General features: G+C 44.5%; 1 protein-coding gene across 4 annotated transcripts in view; it reads left to right on the forward strand.

Moving 5' to 3' along the window:
- Positions 1-7,304, forward strand: part of mpp7a (MAGUK p55 scaffold protein 7a) — a 166,502-nt gene extending 159,198 nt beyond the window's left edge. For all 4 annotated transcript variants that reach the window (XM_074622498.1, XM_074622499.1, XM_074622500.1 and 1 more), the window contains one exon: positions 4,095-7,304. In XM_074622498.1, coding sequence (XP_074478599.1) covers positions 4,095-4,274 — 180 coding nt within the window. In that variant the 3' untranslated portion in view covers positions 4,275-7,304. The remainder of the gene's footprint in view (positions 1-4,094) is intronic.
- Positions 7,305-17,110: the final 9,806 nt, after the last annotated feature.

The raw sequence follows: 17,110 nt of genomic DNA on the forward strand, positions 1-17,110 counted from the left end.
GATTTGTGCCACTGAAGTGCTGAAAAGGTTTATAGTCCCATAAGGCGCATTTTCCTCTCTAGACAGAATTTACAGTAAAACAGACACGGAAAAATCACGAATATAATAAATACAATAAAGAAAACCGTAAAAAATACAAGTCGTAAAAACATGACATGGATAGAAATCTGCGGTGTATGCAGCGTGGACAAACATCAGCGGTTAAACCCAAACTGAGAGCCTCATATTGTGCAATGAAAACGGCCATTTATCTAGAACAAAGTGCTTAAACAGGCACAAGACGCTACATCATTTCATGTGGAAATTAAGCAATCTAATGGCAGTGGGGATAAATGAGTCCCCGGTGCTTTTCTTCTCGAGTTTGGCCCTCCAGAAGTGGCATCAGCTCAAACTGCCCTCTCGAGGAGAGCGATCCAGCACGGATCAGTGGACGCCAAAGAATATCCCTCACTCACTACTTGCCCAGCTTTCCATTAGCCTCTTTTACCTTCATTATATCCGTCTCTCTGCCCCCTTTTCTTTCATCCTACATCTATCTTATTATTTTCTTCCTCTGTTTTTTTGATTCTCTTTCCATCCCTTCACTCAGCTCGCTGTCCCTTAAAGCGGCGTCCTGCTGTGATTAATGTTCTTTTACCTGGAATGGTCTAACTAGAGACAGACGCAGAGGCTCGCTGGTGGACATGGAAACATTACACACACACACACACACACACACACACACAAAACAGCGCACATTCTCCCGGGTTAAGAGGTGTTGTCTTCCTGGCATTGGACGCCATGGTCATCTGAGTCCCGGTCCAACAGTAGAAGACCTGCGGGGGCTTCAGTCCAGATGACAGAGAATATAGTTCTCTACAGGCCAACAAACCTTCGGCCATCCTTGAGCCGTCCTCTTCCTGTCATCCTCCAAGACATGGGCTGATAAAACCATCGTGTGTTTCTCGCAAAAGACAATAGACCCTATTACAGCCAACGTCATGATTACGTCACGGTGTTAGCTGGAGGTGAAAAAAAAGGAAAGACTGAAGGCAAACACGAAGCACCTCATCTAAAATGTCATCTTGCTGTGTTGTTGGGTGCCAAAACAATATCACATATATTTGAGATGACAAACTGTGATTCTATCCCTCAGTGAAGTCAGTCAAAAAGAGAATTGTCTAATATTAGTGAAGCGTTTCAGAGATGGAGAGAAAATGGTGCTAATAGTTTGGCCTTCTACTAACCGCAACCAATGACTCATGGCTGCAGTTAGTCGCCGTCTCCTCCCAAAGTAAAATTAATCTGCCAGCGGTGTAAGGGTCGGCTAATCTGGTCACATTGGTTGCTGTTAACTTTCTCAACTAACACTCGTGGTCCCGGAGAGTGAGTGACAGTACATATTGAGTGAAGCAAGTATTTTCTTCAGCCATTGTTTAAAAAAAAACAAGCCAACAAAACCTGCCAGCCAGCGTTAACTAACGTGTTCATATGGTGCCTTCAAATGAAACTCGCGAGCTCATGTCGTGTACACAATATGCTTGGCATTCAAGTGGTTAAGTTGTGAGAACACCGCTGCTAAGCAACGTCAATATTACTGTTGGCGTCTAGAAGCCACAATATAGCAAGCTAACAAGTAGGTAACACAATGCAGGAAATGCAAAGACATAATGACAGGAAAAAGATGAGGCATTTTCCTCTGACCTATTTTAAAATTTAGAATAAAAACAATATATTACTAAAATTACAATACATACAATTACATTAACTTATGTGCCAAAAATTGAACTTCCATGGCTTTCGCCTTTTCTGACAGCGTCAACAAACACGTCACAAGTCGTGAACTCTGTACTTTCAGAAACATTCCACTTACGAGGTCATGAGTACCACAAGAGGGGGACATTCATATGGTTTCTCCTCGTGAACATGGTAAATGCGACCCCATTTGAAGGCACCGAGAGAACTATTCTGCCTCCACTTAATGCTCCGCCCACAAAATACTTCATCATGTTTACTAACAGAAAAGGGGGCTATAGAATGTTAGATGGCGTGGGTCATTTTTTTTGTAGGGTAGATACATGAGAGACAGCCGGGCAAAAAACAACAGACAGGGCTGTAGCTGAATGCCACAGCGAGTGAGTGTTTATATGTAGCTGCGCAGCTAATCCATTACGAAGCGGAAAACCACCAGAAACATTTCTGAAGCAACTCCTGGCTGGAAGGAGCGTCTCTAAAAAACTGGATGGAACTTTAACGAGGCTGTGTTTGTGTGCGTACACATTGTGTGCACACACACAGCCTGTTTTGTGGGTGTGGGTGCATATGTGAGTTCTGTGCATGAATGTGCATCTGTGTGTATTTATAATTGTATGTTTGGCAAAGGGGTCCGCTATAAAACCATATCTGTCCAGAAATCTAAAGTTGAGTGTTCCCAGTAAAAACACGAGGCTAAATCAGTGCGGCCACTTTAGCCATGCTGTTGCACTGAGGCCGGGATCGGCCAGGACCCACACCAGCTGTAAGCCTCAGGGACCACCATGGAGAGATACCTGGCTTGTTTCAGCATGCTCTATCTATGAATACAGGAGCCCCAGATAGGCAATATTTACTCCCACCCTGATAAAAATATTTTATTTGGCTAGCCCTCACAGTTAGCACGTGGTTTTATTCTTTACACTGGACGGCTGATTTGCATATTGACCTGGAAAACTCTTCATCCCCTTGGAGGACCCCTGTTTAAACCCCATGTCTGCATGCAATGAGTTCATGCAGCTCCCTCATGTTGTGCTGATGAGGCACGCTTCCTTTTTAAATGGATGTCTCTCTCACTACCTAAAGTGCAGCAAAGTTTACCTTAGCCCATAATATGTTGTGCACTAGCTCATTAATTCACCCACTGAATTAGCAAAGCATAATTTAACAGCCATTGCCTACTCAAGCACAAAATCCACACATTAGTACAACACCCTGCCTAAGTAATGTAAGTATATTCATGACTTAAAGTCAATAAAAAAATCAATCGAGCAAGTCAGTATGTGTAAGGCAATGTTTCTGAAGCCTTATCTACTAGTAGCTATATCTGTAGCTTTAGTCATCCAAGATGGGATATTATATACAGGCAGTTATTTTGTTTTACTTCATATTGATTGACAATAGGTTTCTAACCAATGCTAGGGGCACTTGACAGTGTCAGTCTGTCAGTCCAGCTTCAGTCCAGGTTTAACAAATTAAAATTCAATTCAATTGGGACTTTATTGAAGAACAGTGTTGCCACCTGATGAGGTGTGCCTCGTGTTATTTCTGCTGGTCCGTTAGACAAAATAAAGAATTGATTGGCTGTGTCATAACAACTCAACCTAACCCCGATTTTTAATCTTTGATTTTAAGGAATCCTTCCCAGTCAAAATGCTGAACTTCAAGAGTTTAGTTGCTTTTTGATTAATTAAATAGAGTCTAAAGTCATCAGATTCATGGTTTGTGTCTGGCTCAAAGTCATGTGACCCCTTCAGGTACACTTGAAACCGTAAGATTATTGCCTCCCGAGCACCTCTGCTTTCCAGAAATGTCCTCAGACCTGAAGCAGTAGATGTACTGTAGCAGTCTGTACAGCAGGTTCACACGGTCTGAGCTCTCAATCCTGACAGTGGAACGGCATCACCGCAAGCTGTCATTTCCCCATCGCGCATATAAAATCCAGACCGGCAATGATGTATGTTTTACATGTCTGTCTTTTGGAAACGATGGTTATGTTTTTGCCCTCTTGCTTATTTTGAGGATATTTTATTTTCTTTGTGAATTGGACAACCGTGTGAGGAAATGATGAAAATTCCTTGAGGTCAGGTCGTTGCGTGGGGAGGTTTTAGTGCGTGGTCGGTGCCGGGGATCATGTGTGGGTACCATGTCTTTCGGAGGTTATAAAGGGCTCCATACGGCACCACTTTATGTTTATTTGCGTGTTCAAGGCCATGCAATTTGTGTGAATTTATCTCCCCTCTTGTTTACTGCGGCCGGTGTTTTCCCTTCGCAGCAGATAGGCGCCCTCAAATGAGCTGTTTTTCCTTTGGTTTGTTGCCTTTTTCACCTCTTCTCTCTGCTCTCACACAATCTCGCTACAGGAGGAGGACTTCCAGGAGATGGTGAAAACGGCCCAGACGCTGGACACTCAGCACGGCCACCTGTTCGAGAAGGTCATAGTCAACGACGACCTCTCGGCGGCCTTCAGCGAGCTGCGGTTGGCGCTGAAGAAAGTGGAGACGGAGACTCACTGGGTTCCAGTCAGCTGGACTCACTCCTGAGATCCACACAGACTGTACGAGGAGAAAAGGGAAGGGCTTTGACGAAAATATGCAGGTTTTTTATCTTTTCTATGTCTGCTGTAGCTGGTGTTGTTGGGGAGGAGGGGGGGGATAACGGGAATAAAACACGACTGCTGCGTCGCCATACCTGCGCTGCACAGAGCTATAAATAAGCCTGAAATCCAGTTGGATTTAGACCTCAGCTGTGGTCTGGATGTGGATCTCCAGGTCTGACCAGATCTGACGTGGCTGAGGCTGAGGGCGTCTGTCCAGAATATGGGCGTCTTGGACGGCGATCTGTGTCTCAGTCTGGTGCCACGAGCTGGAGCTCCTTGGTCCAAACCAGAATGTGGAACGAGCTTGGACCATCACAGCACCAGCAGTCCCGCCAGCACATCAGCAACCGTGCCAGCCAGGACTCCGTCTTTAGCGTGTTTATAACATTTAGACCATTAGAAACCAAAGGGATTGACATATTTCTACTTGGAGGACATGCATATGTCTGTAAAAGAACACTGAGGGGGAGGAAAGAAAATGTCCCCTCTGTCTTACTATATTTCTGTGCTTCTATAATGCTTCCATGACTGTTTCTCCAAACAAAACATTGTCAGGTACACTCTCAAGAAAGAGCAGTAAGTGTAATTTTATTTAAGAGAAATTAATATATTTTCTAATATCCTCCGGTTGATTTTTTTGCATACCTTTTTATATACATATCTCGACTTTTAAAGATCTCAACCGTAGCCTGACAGCGTACACCAGAGACGTCTCTTCTTTCAGTCAAGTGTTTTGATTTCATCACCCTAGTCTAGTTTTCCCCCTACAAAGCACATACAGAGCCATTTTATTTAGGTGTTATATGTTCCATTTAGGAGCATTTTCTGAAAAGCCACCCTTCATGTGAAGGTTCCCAGCATAACAGCTTTGCCATTTCGAGTCCCAGAACTGGACACGTTTGGCTCTGTGCTCGAAGAAAATGGTCACAATTGTGTTTTATTAGGGTGGAGTCCTTATTTTGATTTCACATAAAAATGGCTTCAGCGAGGCTGCTAATAGAAAGTCCCTTCCAGGGTTTTAACTTTGAGAAATGCTAAGTAGCTGCCCCCGACTTTATGAGCATTACAAGTATATTGCTAATTTGAGTCTCCTATTCCCAGTCTAACTAGTACTTTTCTTTTTTTTTTTAACTTCTAACTGATTTTCAAAACAGCTAGCTAGTCATTAATCCAAGCTGTATTATTATCATTAACAATGTTCCAGCCCTGGTAGCTCCTCAGTTCTCTGCTGCTACTCTAGTGGAAAAACTGATGAAGAGCAATATTTTACATTTTAAAGGAATAGTTGTCCTCTTAATTGCTTTCTTGCTGAGAGTGAGATGAGAAGGTCGATACCACTTTTATTTGCAGACCTCGAGCCAAGAGGCTTTTATCTTAGCTTAGTTTAGCATAAAGGCTGTCCAAAGTTCAGAAACATGCAGCACCTCGAAAGTTGGGATTTTATGAACTTGTTGTTTCTGATTGTGAACAAGATATGAGCTTTAAAGGCGCTGCTACACGTATTTTTTAACTTCGAAGAGAGCCATAGTAGTTGTTTGCCCATGCTTTGTCTGTATGCTAAGCTAAGCTAATTCGCTTCTGGCTCTGGCTCCATACTTAAAGGGCAACTTTGGTATTTTTCAAAAGGACTCTATTTTTCCATGTTATACGTCAAAGTGACTAATGTGGACAACAATTTTTGAATTTGGTCCAGTATTGAGCGAGAATGCAGCAGACGGCAGTCGCAAAAACAGGCTGTATTGTACAAGGTCAATGGAAGGAGATCTTGGTGTATGGGGTATACCACATGCGCAGTGTAACTGAAGCTGCGGTCGTGCGATGCGATAGGCTCAATTTCGGCGAGTGCAGGCCAGATTTCACTGCGCATGTGTTATACTCCCAAAGATATAAGGCGTTGATGACGCGTGACCCAGCCTCCTTCAATAGCCCTTGGTATTGTAATCCTTCCGGGCGATAGAGAGGCAAAGTCCCGCCCCTCTGGTGGAACCCATGGGACCTTATTTTGGAAAAAAGGTTTTATTTCTCTGTAGGGTCCTTTCCGTAATGTTGTCAGACACACAATCTGAACCCGTCAGCGGTAAAAACAAGCACTTTTAGCGAACGTACATTGACGGTAAGGAACCGTCCCGATACGATTACATTACAGCCCGTTTCCTGGCTGGCGGCTGCAGCGTTATCACTCAATACTGGACCAATTTCAAAACTGTTGTCTCCATTAGTCACTTAAATGTATAAGATGGGAAAATCGGATCCAGGTTGAAAAATACCGAAGTAACCCTTTAAGTATGGAGCCAGAGCCAGAAGCTAATTAGCTTAGCTTAGTAAACAGACAAAGCATGGACAAACAACTACTCTGACTCTCTCTAAAGTTAAAAAAAAATGTGTAACAGCACCTTTAAAGCTTACAGTATATCTTGTTCACAAACAGAAACCAAAGTTACCCCTAACGACATGAGCGTGGTATCAATTTTCGAATTTAACTCTTGGCAAGAAAGCCATTTCTCACAATATCAAACTATTCCCGTAACTGTTTTTTTTTAACAATTGGCCTACATAGTGTACGAATGGATTATTCTCGTACACTAGCTGTATGTCCAGCTCAGGTTGCATTGCCCAAATTTCTTTGTTGTTTTATTCTACCTACCTTAATATTTATATATTTGATTTTTGTCCATTTTTAAAAAGGGTAATATGCGTGTTCATGCTGTTCAGTAATGATAACACACATTTTGAAGGGATTTTAACACCCCCCTAGTCTTTTATTCATTTTAGTATCACATTAAATTCCCTTTTTATATATTGTTTTACTTCTTCACCTCTTCATATCTTACCCCTCTGCCGTCTATTTTATTGATCAGAATCAGATTTGTACAGTCTCTCAGAAAATATTTTTAATTTCTTGCTGTAAATGAAAATGCTGTTGACATTATTCTTGATAACTGCTACGTTTTATATTAAAGAACATCCAACTAAACTTGTGTCTCCGAAGCGTGAAATGAATTCAACCGGGCGAAAAGATGGAGAGCAGTGATGTGTGAGGTGGAAAAATGTTCCAGTGTTTCTGGGATTGGTGCCCTTCAGTGCCATTCACATCCATCTTTGTTCGGTTTTGAGAAGAATATTCCAGCCACATCTTTCAGCTGCCACCACAGAGGTTCGCTCTGGAGTGCACAGTTGAGTCAACAGAGCTGACACCTTTCATCTTGTATATGACAGCGCATGAGAGTAAATGTGACCATTACAGCTGAATTTGATTTTGACAATATCTGAGTACTTTTCCCCCACACTGCAGTCGCCTTTAATTAATGAAATTTAGTTATTTGGCTTCTTAGTGGCTCAGTTGGCCTCTACAATCTGACCTGTCATATAAAGATGAAAAGTCAGAAAAACAACATTAAACTGCACTAAGTATTAATCTGTCGCTGCAGGTTTTCACACAACTTGTGTATTCCTGTAATTGTCTTAAAGGGATAGTTTGAGTGTTTTGAAGTGGAGTTTTATGAGGTATGCTGCCGCTCCGTTTGTTTATGAGCCACAGCGACCGAATAGGTTGTGTGGAGGCTGGCTCCACACAGATCTGATGCTTTCGTCTGTTTTTCGTCTCTTCAGTGGAACAGAAACCTCAGAAGACGTTTAAGTCACATGCTTCATGAACATCATGATAAATTAAGTCTGTTTCTGTTGCACTGCATTTTGCTTTTATCGAAACACCATATTTTCCATCTCCAAGCGATATTTAGAGCTTTTCCGAATTTCCGGAGTTTTCTACTTCATGCGCAAATTGAAAATGCGCATAAAAAACACTCGTAGTTGTTACATCCAGATGGAGTATGAGCTCCTAAAGAGAAGATTTGTTGGATGGAGATTGAAGGAAAGGGTCTGAATCCAGTTACTGCTGAAACCACCAGAGCAGTGCAGCCCAATTAAACCCCAGTGTCCTGCTCCAGCTGTGTGCCAAATTACTAACTCAGATGTCACTGGACCTTTGAAAACAGTGGCTCTGTGAAATGGAGGGAGTCGGCGGGGGTGGTAAAAGGGGGCTCTGGAGAAGTCCGGCCTCCAACCAGAGACCCACAGGAGGATTCAACGAGGCCTTCGCTTGATGAAGTTCCAAAAGAATCCCCCACCGGTCTAAATCAGGTCGCCTAAACTTCACATTTCCTCTTTTCCAGTTTGATGGCTGTGTGGAGCAGGGGAAGGGGAGGTGGGGGAGGTTACAGCCAAGGAGGATAAGGACGCAGTGAGGTGGAGGAGGAGGCGGTGGGCGGGGAAGGTCACGAGGAGGTAACGGCGCTCACTCAGGCCGAAGGGAGGAACCAGTTATTCCAAAGTCATGTCTTTCTTTCACTCTGTCTTTCTTCTTAATTAGGATAACAGAGTGACGGGGGGAGACTCAAAGGCTGCCGGCCGTACGGACGGGAGCATGGCGCTGTCCCATCATGCCCTCTGATCTAAGGTGAATGAGTGAGTAGGTGAGTGAGGACGGTTTTCCCCTTCAAGTCAAACACCACCCCACATTGTCCTGGGTAGTTCGGCGGTTGAGGCGATGCTTGGACAGGGACATTCTCCATTGACATTCTGGAGGTTCTAAGTGAGTGTTAATCAACCCCATTTCCTCTCACGCTGTGACGCCAAAGGCGGAAGAGTGCTCAGGACCTTTTAACCAAGGATCTTATGAGTAAAGGTGTCCCCGTCCGTCTCAGACTTGAAGGAGCCAGTAGTTGTGTTCCATTCAATTGTCAGCAAACATTTGAAATGTTGCAAAAAAAAGAAATGCAAATTAGGCGAATAGGAATAGATCGACTTGGTTAGGCTTAGGCAACAAACTACATATAGGTTTCGGGAAAAGGTCGCAAATAGTGTTTAATTAACACCGGAAGTGCTGTAACTTATGTACGGAAGTTGCGTTACAAATAAATCAACTTTGACTTGTGGTTTCACACGGGACAGGAACAGTAGTCTCCTGGAAGGAAGTCCTGTGTTTTTTGACCTATCCACCCTCTCTAGCTATACTTCCCAGTTCACAATAACACACAAATTGATTTTGTGTTGACCATCATGGAAAAAATTTGAAATTTGTGTCTATGTACATGAATCAACACACTAAATTGTATGACTATTTCACAAACTGCTGTGCAACTGGTGTTCCATCAACTGGTATGGAGCGAATAACTCGGCTACAACGTAGTAGGTCAGAAGTTGGCGCTATAGGCTACGCATGGCTGTATTCCGCCAGTAAACGGAGTAGAAGAAGTAGAGGTTGCGAACTGGAAACAAAAAGTCATTTTGGTCACCATGGATAGCATATTACCCATTGAAGAGGTCTTCAGACATTTGTTTCTGTTGGGCAAGTTTAATTGTTCTTTCATGTCAGCTAGTAGTGGCCATGTTTCATGTTTCCCCGAGATGAAGACAAGCAATTGCACGTAAAGGGAATATCCAAGACGATGCCGACAGCAGAAACAGCTGATCAGTCATGTGAGTTAAATGTTCACTACATCAGAATTTATTCGGCAAAGGCGTTTCCATATCCCATTTAGCAATTTATCAACTCTTTTTCGACAAAGGCAAAAAAACACCTCAAGTGAGTTTAAAAACCTTTTTTTCAAAATTGATGGAGTTTTTTCAAATTTTGTCGTCTTTTCTAATGCGATACGTGAAACAGGGCTATTCTTCCCTCTCCAGTATTTTAGTTTTGAGTATTTTCCACTCCTTGGTTCAACCCATTATACTCAAGTTTGTCTTCACCTATCTCATCCACTGTAGGGTTTTCATGTGTTTATTTGACTCCATCTGACTTGAGGAGTCAATGGTGTCGAGATATGTTTTGATAGCTCTCCAGTTGCAAGAGAAGGGAGTGACGCTCTCTGGACTCCCAAGACCTGTTCCTGAAACAAACGATGAGCGCCTGATTCCGTGTCATCCAAGGTAGTGACAGACATGCTGTTTTCTTGGTTCCTTGATGTGTCATCAGCCTGTGCCTCTCAGAGCCCACACCATCTCCAGAGCGATCTGAGCCCGGATGCCGTGCTTTATTCCCTTTCAACTGGGGACGACAGAAACACGTGTTCGCAGATTAGGTTTCCCCCGACATGGATAACGAGAGGAATCGGCCACATGTGCCAAGGTACTTTAGCTGAGTTATGATGTAATGCTGAAAAATACTATGTGTGTACATGTGGGTCTGTGTATATATGATGAATAAAACGAAACAGTGAATGGCATCGTCCTACAGTAAGTAGTAGCAAGAAGAGAGACGCTCTCATAAATCTTCATATAGTTGTATAAAAGTCTGCCGGCAGCCCCTGACTGATTTAAGATAACAAATCCCTCGTCCTCTCTATTCATCTTTCCCCGTCATCTCTTGAAGAGTGAGCTGCCATGTGAGTTGAGGCCAAGCGATGGCTTCCCCAGCTCAGACATGAACACTCACCAAATCAAAGACGTGCTCTCCGTCTATCCCCCTTTCGTATAGTATAATAGTTTAACAGTTAGGAATCTTGAGGATTTATAGTAAGTGAAGTTCGGCTTTTATCTCAGATTCGGGGAGATTAACGTTGCCGTAAAGTCTCATGAATCGGTCTCTTTCTTGCCCTTGTGATGTATTTATTTTCATGTCCATAAATCCGCGCATTAACTGAACCCATTGTTTGGGAGATGAGGGCCAGAGCCAGACAAGCAGGGCAGAGGAAGGAGGAGGAAGAGTGAGACGAGCAGACGGACAACCGGGATTAAGTTGTGGAAAAGTCCGAAATCCCGCGGCCCAGTGGCATGTCAAAGGGGTTTCGGCTACGCCTCCCTGACGCATTTCGGAAACCATTAGAGCGAAAGTCTCGCGTTACGATATACGCTGCAATCATTTTGATTTACTGCGTTAAAATTACAGTGTCTGGGCCAATATCCTGAATGGGGCTCAATGTGATAAGTCCTGCCATCAGACAAATTGTCTTGAGGATCAGAAGAAGGTAAGAAGAAGGGGGACACCGGCTCCTGCTGAGACTTCTCATCGTTTTTCGCAGTCCTGAATGAGCCTTTTCTTTCTGTGTTTCTCTTTCTCCGGCATTCCGCTATCCTGCTTTTGCCCGGCCTTTCATGTGGTGACTCAGTCCATCACCACGGCTTTACCGTAGGAGCCAGCCAGCACCGCCGCTCTGTTTTCCTCATCCCCGGGTAAATGCCCTTGACCATAGGGAGACTGCTTCGTAGACTAATGGGGCTTCAGGCCAGGAGCTTCCGCCCACCATGTCTCCTCAGCCTAATTAGCCCCACCATTACCTCATGTCTGTAGGCAAAGGTCTTCAGGGCATGTTACCTTGAGCTGTATTTCTCAATTACAGGAGTTACCGGAGGGTGGGGGGGCAGCAAGGAGTGAACGGGGCATGCCCTTCATTCCTACCCGGCCTGAAAAACACCCTGATGTGAATGCGTGGAAATCATAACAACACTCTCAGCCTAATAGCCGTAGCGCAGTTGGTCATTAACGCAGGGTGGCGTCTGTATACATACTGCGCAGGTGAACACCCCTATCCGTGTGTATGTGTTTTGAAAGTGAGACCAAGGGGTAAAAGTTCATCTGGAGGGTCCGCGCCGCTGAAAATTCCTCCTGACACATGTGGAGCTAAAGCAGGGTACGGGGGCCGAGGTTGCACAAAGGCGTTGACTATGTTAGAGGAGTTCGGAGCTGTCCACCTGTATTTTCTTAAACTTTCCCTGCGGCCTTCCCCCGAGTCTTGTTGGCCTCTATCGCAGCCGTTTTAATTACACGGACTCTGAACTGTCATCTTGAAAGTTGGAGCACTCTGGAGGTCAGGACCTTCCTTGGTGTGCTACAAATTAGTCTTAACGCTGCCACGATTTCCCCCATTTAGGGTGAGTGAGAGGCAAAAAGAAAACGTCACCTGTGTCTGTTTTCATTGCAACGGAGCATTCTTTTAATAGTCTGTATTATCCTCATAGGTTTCCAGCAGCGCTGACATTCAAATGACTTTCTTTTCTAAAAACCCAATACATGCAAATGTAAGTAGCAAAACAGTGTTTCTCCATCTTCCAACCATACAGCACTCAAAAGGAATGTAGCAGTGCGTCCAGCTGGGGTATGAGAGCCCAGCAGCAGTAGCCACGCTGACCCTGTGTAATGACGGTAAGTGGATTACAAGGAGGCCCTGGTCATTGGTCATTAATATTGACTCCGCTATAGAGTTACCTCCATGTGGCAGCAGCTACACCACAGGGACTGAGCCCAGGACCTCCAAGACACCTGAGAAGCTCATTGCTCTGCGCAGGGGCCTCAGATGAGCTGACAGCCCTCTGAAAACTGGAAAGGGCCGCAGAAAGATCAAGAGAGATCAGTGAGGACGATTTTTGTTTTTGGATCAAGGGTTGATTTTTGAGTATGGTATAGCCCTACATGTGACCTTTACCATCGTCAAACAGTAGCATCTCTTTCCATAAACAGTGCTCCATTTAGCTCGGTCACTCCAACATTTACTGTAGAAGGGCAAGATTATATGCCGATATCAATTCATTTCAATGGATTTCAGAGGATTTGCTCCCAGGGTCTAAGTAAATCCAAGCAAATCTTGCCCGTCAAGTTGAACTTTGGTGAACTTTGACAAACTAATTTGTAGTGTTGGTCAATGGCAAACTAGCAGCACAGCACCAACTGTTGGGGGGAACAGAGGGCCAGAGAGACCATAATGAAGGAGGCTATCATGTTGTCAGAGTAAAAACAGTTTCATTAAAGAGGAATATTGTGTTAGCCACCAGCTCACCAGCAACAGAAGTTCATCAACCAGCCCTGTGAGTAGTCACTATGTCACCAAGCTTCTAGCACTGCCTATCACACAATGATGCGCAGACTTTCTGCAACTTTCTGGTGTGATTTGGCCTTTACTCTGGATAAACGACAGAGCATAGCAGCTACCGCAGAGACAGATATCTCAAAAACTGGACAAATCAAACCAAACTAGCTTACCTGCACCTGCAGTTGACAGTGTCACAAAGACACGTACAGAGCATATAGACTGAAGAAGTGGACGTAGTCACCGTGACGTCACCCATTGGTTTGTGGACTGACGTTTTGAAGCCTTGAGTTTGGCATTTTGGCCATCGCCATCTTGGTTTTTGGCCGTCACCATCTTGTTTTGTTTTTTTTAACCAGAAGTGACATGTGGGGGTGGAGCTAAAGTACAACTGAACGATGAATAAGACATTTTTAGGCGACCAAAATGTTATGATTAACTTTCATGAACTGAAAACACACTGTGAAAGGGTTAAAGTTGTAAGAAGAAAACACGGACAACTCCCAGACCGGAGAAATGTGGTAGCGACCTGTCAATCTCAAGGTAGCCACGCCCTAAAGCATACCCTGCTTTATGGTCTATTTGACTCTAAATGGGACCATAATTTACTAATTTACTTATTGAAGAAGACTTGAAACTAGCGATTGAGACCATAAACTCATGTTTACAATGTTTATGAGGTAATAAATCATGTGAGAAGTAGGCTCATTTTCTCATAGACTTCTATACAATCAGACTTCTTTTTGCAACCAGAGGAGTCGCCCCCTGCTGGCTATCAGAAAGAATGCAAGTTTAAGACACTTCAGCATTGGCTTCACCTTCAGACCCGGAGATTGCTGCCTCTTACAGAGTGACAGCTGATGAACTTATTGTGGCATACTTATAGGCTTTCACCCTTATACAGTAAGTTACGGCTCTACTTTATCCTACACAAATGGCTGCCCATTAGTGATATAAATAAATATTTTTTTGTGATTTATTCCTTATCTCATACCTGGTCATTTGTGCAGGTGTGCAGCCTTTATGGCTTTTGCACAATAGCCCTGATTGCCAAGTAAAACACGAAATACATGTGTGGTCTTGACGACATATGTGAGCTAATAGGAGGAAAATGTTGGATTCCCCATAGAAATGTGAAGACTAGACATCATCGCATTATGAATCTCTGCATTTAAGAAAAAAGAGGGACATTTAATGACCCATGTTAATAAACGTTACAACCGTACCCGTGAAACCCTAGAGGTTGACAGAATGTATATCTTTTCGCCCGATGCGGGTTCACGCTGCACGTTAAGACCTTGTAACAGACGTGCGGACATCACGTTGTTATTGCCATGTTCTGGGAAACATGGTGATATGTGAGGAGCTCTTGGCATCTCTGTATCAACACCGTGCGGGGCTGACAGGAGCTTGACCCCGATCGTGACAATCACACATGTATCGCTCGGCTTGTTCCCAGAGCCTAAAAGCCAAAGGCCTGGCCCCTGAACCTACACTCCACACACCATGTTTTGACACGTTGTCATCCTTTTTTCTGGATGGCTAGGTATGAAGAAGAGCACAGGGTGGCTGCATAGGCACTCGCTGTGTGCTGTTTCTAATCAAGTATAGCCTTGATGGCCTGCTTACCCACCTGGAGGTATGATGAACTCACGTGATCCAAGGGAAGGATAGAAAACAAACAAAATCAAGGCTGAGAGGATTAAACGGGACCAAATGAAAGACTCTCCTCTTTGCAAGGGAAGAATAACAAGAAGCAGCGTGATTTTGTAATGGGTCATGTCCCTTTATGAGGTGACGTAATTTCCAATAAAGAGCCATAGGCCCTGTGAGGAACTGGGCCTACGGCTTTGCCAATATATTATGTGTTGAGCAGACAGGAGACTGCCGGGCTACCAGGCCCTGTCTAGGCCAGACCTGGTGGACGAAGGACAGACCTGTTCCTAGCAACATGTTAAACTGTCAAAGTGATCGTGACTCACATGAAAGAAACCATGTGACAGTTCCCTATAAGACAAACAACCCATAAAACGGATCACTTCTGCCAACTATAAACAGTTGGTTTTACAGTCAAGTGTGATGACTTTCAGAACTCTGAGGTCAAAAAAGATTTGGCAGCCGAAAAGGGCAACCCGGTCTCACTCCCAACTCATCAAACACCACCGATTGGGCAGCGCCCCTCGGCATCGGAAACCGACGCACGAAGGTACCCTTTGGCTTTCAACTAACTCCAATGTAAACACATCAGCGGCATTACTCGACCGTTGGAGCAGGTGATGTAGTATTAAAAGCGTGAGAGTCCACTAAGGGCAGGAGGTGGATGGGTCAAACAAACACAAGACTTTCAATCAGGAGACCGGTTTTCCTGTGTGAAACTAAAAGTAACGTTGACTTACAGTATTTTGTCACGTACGTCGTTAGTCACGTGAGTCGTTGGTATCGTCAATCCCGTGAGTCAATAATCATGCGAGTCGTTAGTCACGTAAGTCGAGGCAATGAAGTTATCGTCAACCACGACTGTTTCTTAACCCTTCCCTGAAAACGGAAGTTTTATTTTGAAAGGACACTATGCATGTCTTGAGCGTATCTTGACACGCCGTCCCCCGGTCTGTCCAAAAGTAACGCAATAGAGGTGCCCCGTGCATCGGTCTCCGATGCCGAGGGGCACTGGCCAAGCGGCTGTATTTGAGGATTTGGGAGTCAGAATGTGTTGGACAAGCAAGGCGTCAGGACCTTGTTAGTCAAAATCTAGGGGAGCAGAAGGGAGTTCTTCCCAGCAGTCAGCCAGAGCCTGTGTGTCATGTGTGAGCAGGTGTTGATGGCGGGGGAGTGGTATGGCAGTGGCTTAGGGAGCAGTTGAGGTTTTGGCACCAGACAACAGGCCCTAATGAGTGATGCTCCACAGGGGCTGGTGTACAGCCAGCCAGAGGTTGAGAGAGTGGAGCGCCCCTTTAACCGAAGCCATTTGAAAGGAGGAAATGCCCACAGTCCAAAGTCTGGCTGCCTGGCACTCGGAGCGCTCTGCAGCCCTCCAGAGAGGCTCCCGCCGCGAGGCCAAACCCAGACCCCCACCCCCTCCTTCAGCCTATGCAGCGCAGCGGCAGCAGCGGAGCTCACACGCAGGCCACAGACAGACTGATTAGTCCTCGGAGCTTTGTGATTAGACTTGTTAACGTTGGAACGGCACCGACTCCGACTGCCTTTTTTCGTGGCTTGTTGAAAACTTGTACAGAAACATATTGTATTTCCCGAAATTGCTAAGCTTCAAAGTGGCTGGTGGGATACTCCCTAAAGTGCAGCTGTCCTTTTCTTTGAGCGCTGGAGAGGCTACTGTTTGTAGGCAAGCGATAGCGATTACCTGATGCTCAAGCTATGCTATGTTGGATTATACACCTTCCTGCTTCTGCAATGATTCTCCCCAGACGGTTGCTGAAGGCCTGAAAGAGGATGTGCCAAAATGTCGAGTTATTCAAGGACAAAATATGGTGTCATGTATAAATAGCGCTCAAAGGACTTTATCTACTACTGGCAACAACTTGAGTGGAAAATACAAATGAGTGAACGAACAAAATATTATGATCTTGAAATCTGCAACTCCTTGGCACAAGCTCAAACGAAACAAACGTCTCATGCAAATATGACGCTGATTAATTACACTAGAGCACCTTGGCTATTTTAGAGTTGAGTGCGTTTTACCGTTTGCCAGTATATTTTTTCTTCCTGTGCAGTAACACGGTCAGCTACATAGAATTAAACCAAACATGACATTTTACATCTGTGGTCAACGTCTATGTCATCTCTCCATATTTGACTCAGGGGTCGAACAAAGACAGCCGTCAGTCAATGACACTGCAGGCCACCCTGGCAGCCAGCTGATGCTGAACTCATATACTCCTGCTGTGGCCGCCTGTTAATCACAGTATGAGGTTGGCTGAGGCACATGAGGAAAAAAGGCCAAGTGACGGTCAGGCATGTTGTG

This window comes from Sebastes fasciatus, chromosome 21 (assembly GCF_043250625.1).
Source record: "Sebastes fasciatus isolate fSebFas1 chromosome 21, fSebFas1.pri, whole genome shotgun sequence".
NCBI lineage: Eukaryota > Metazoa > Chordata > Actinopteri > Perciformes > Sebastidae > Sebastes > Sebastes fasciatus.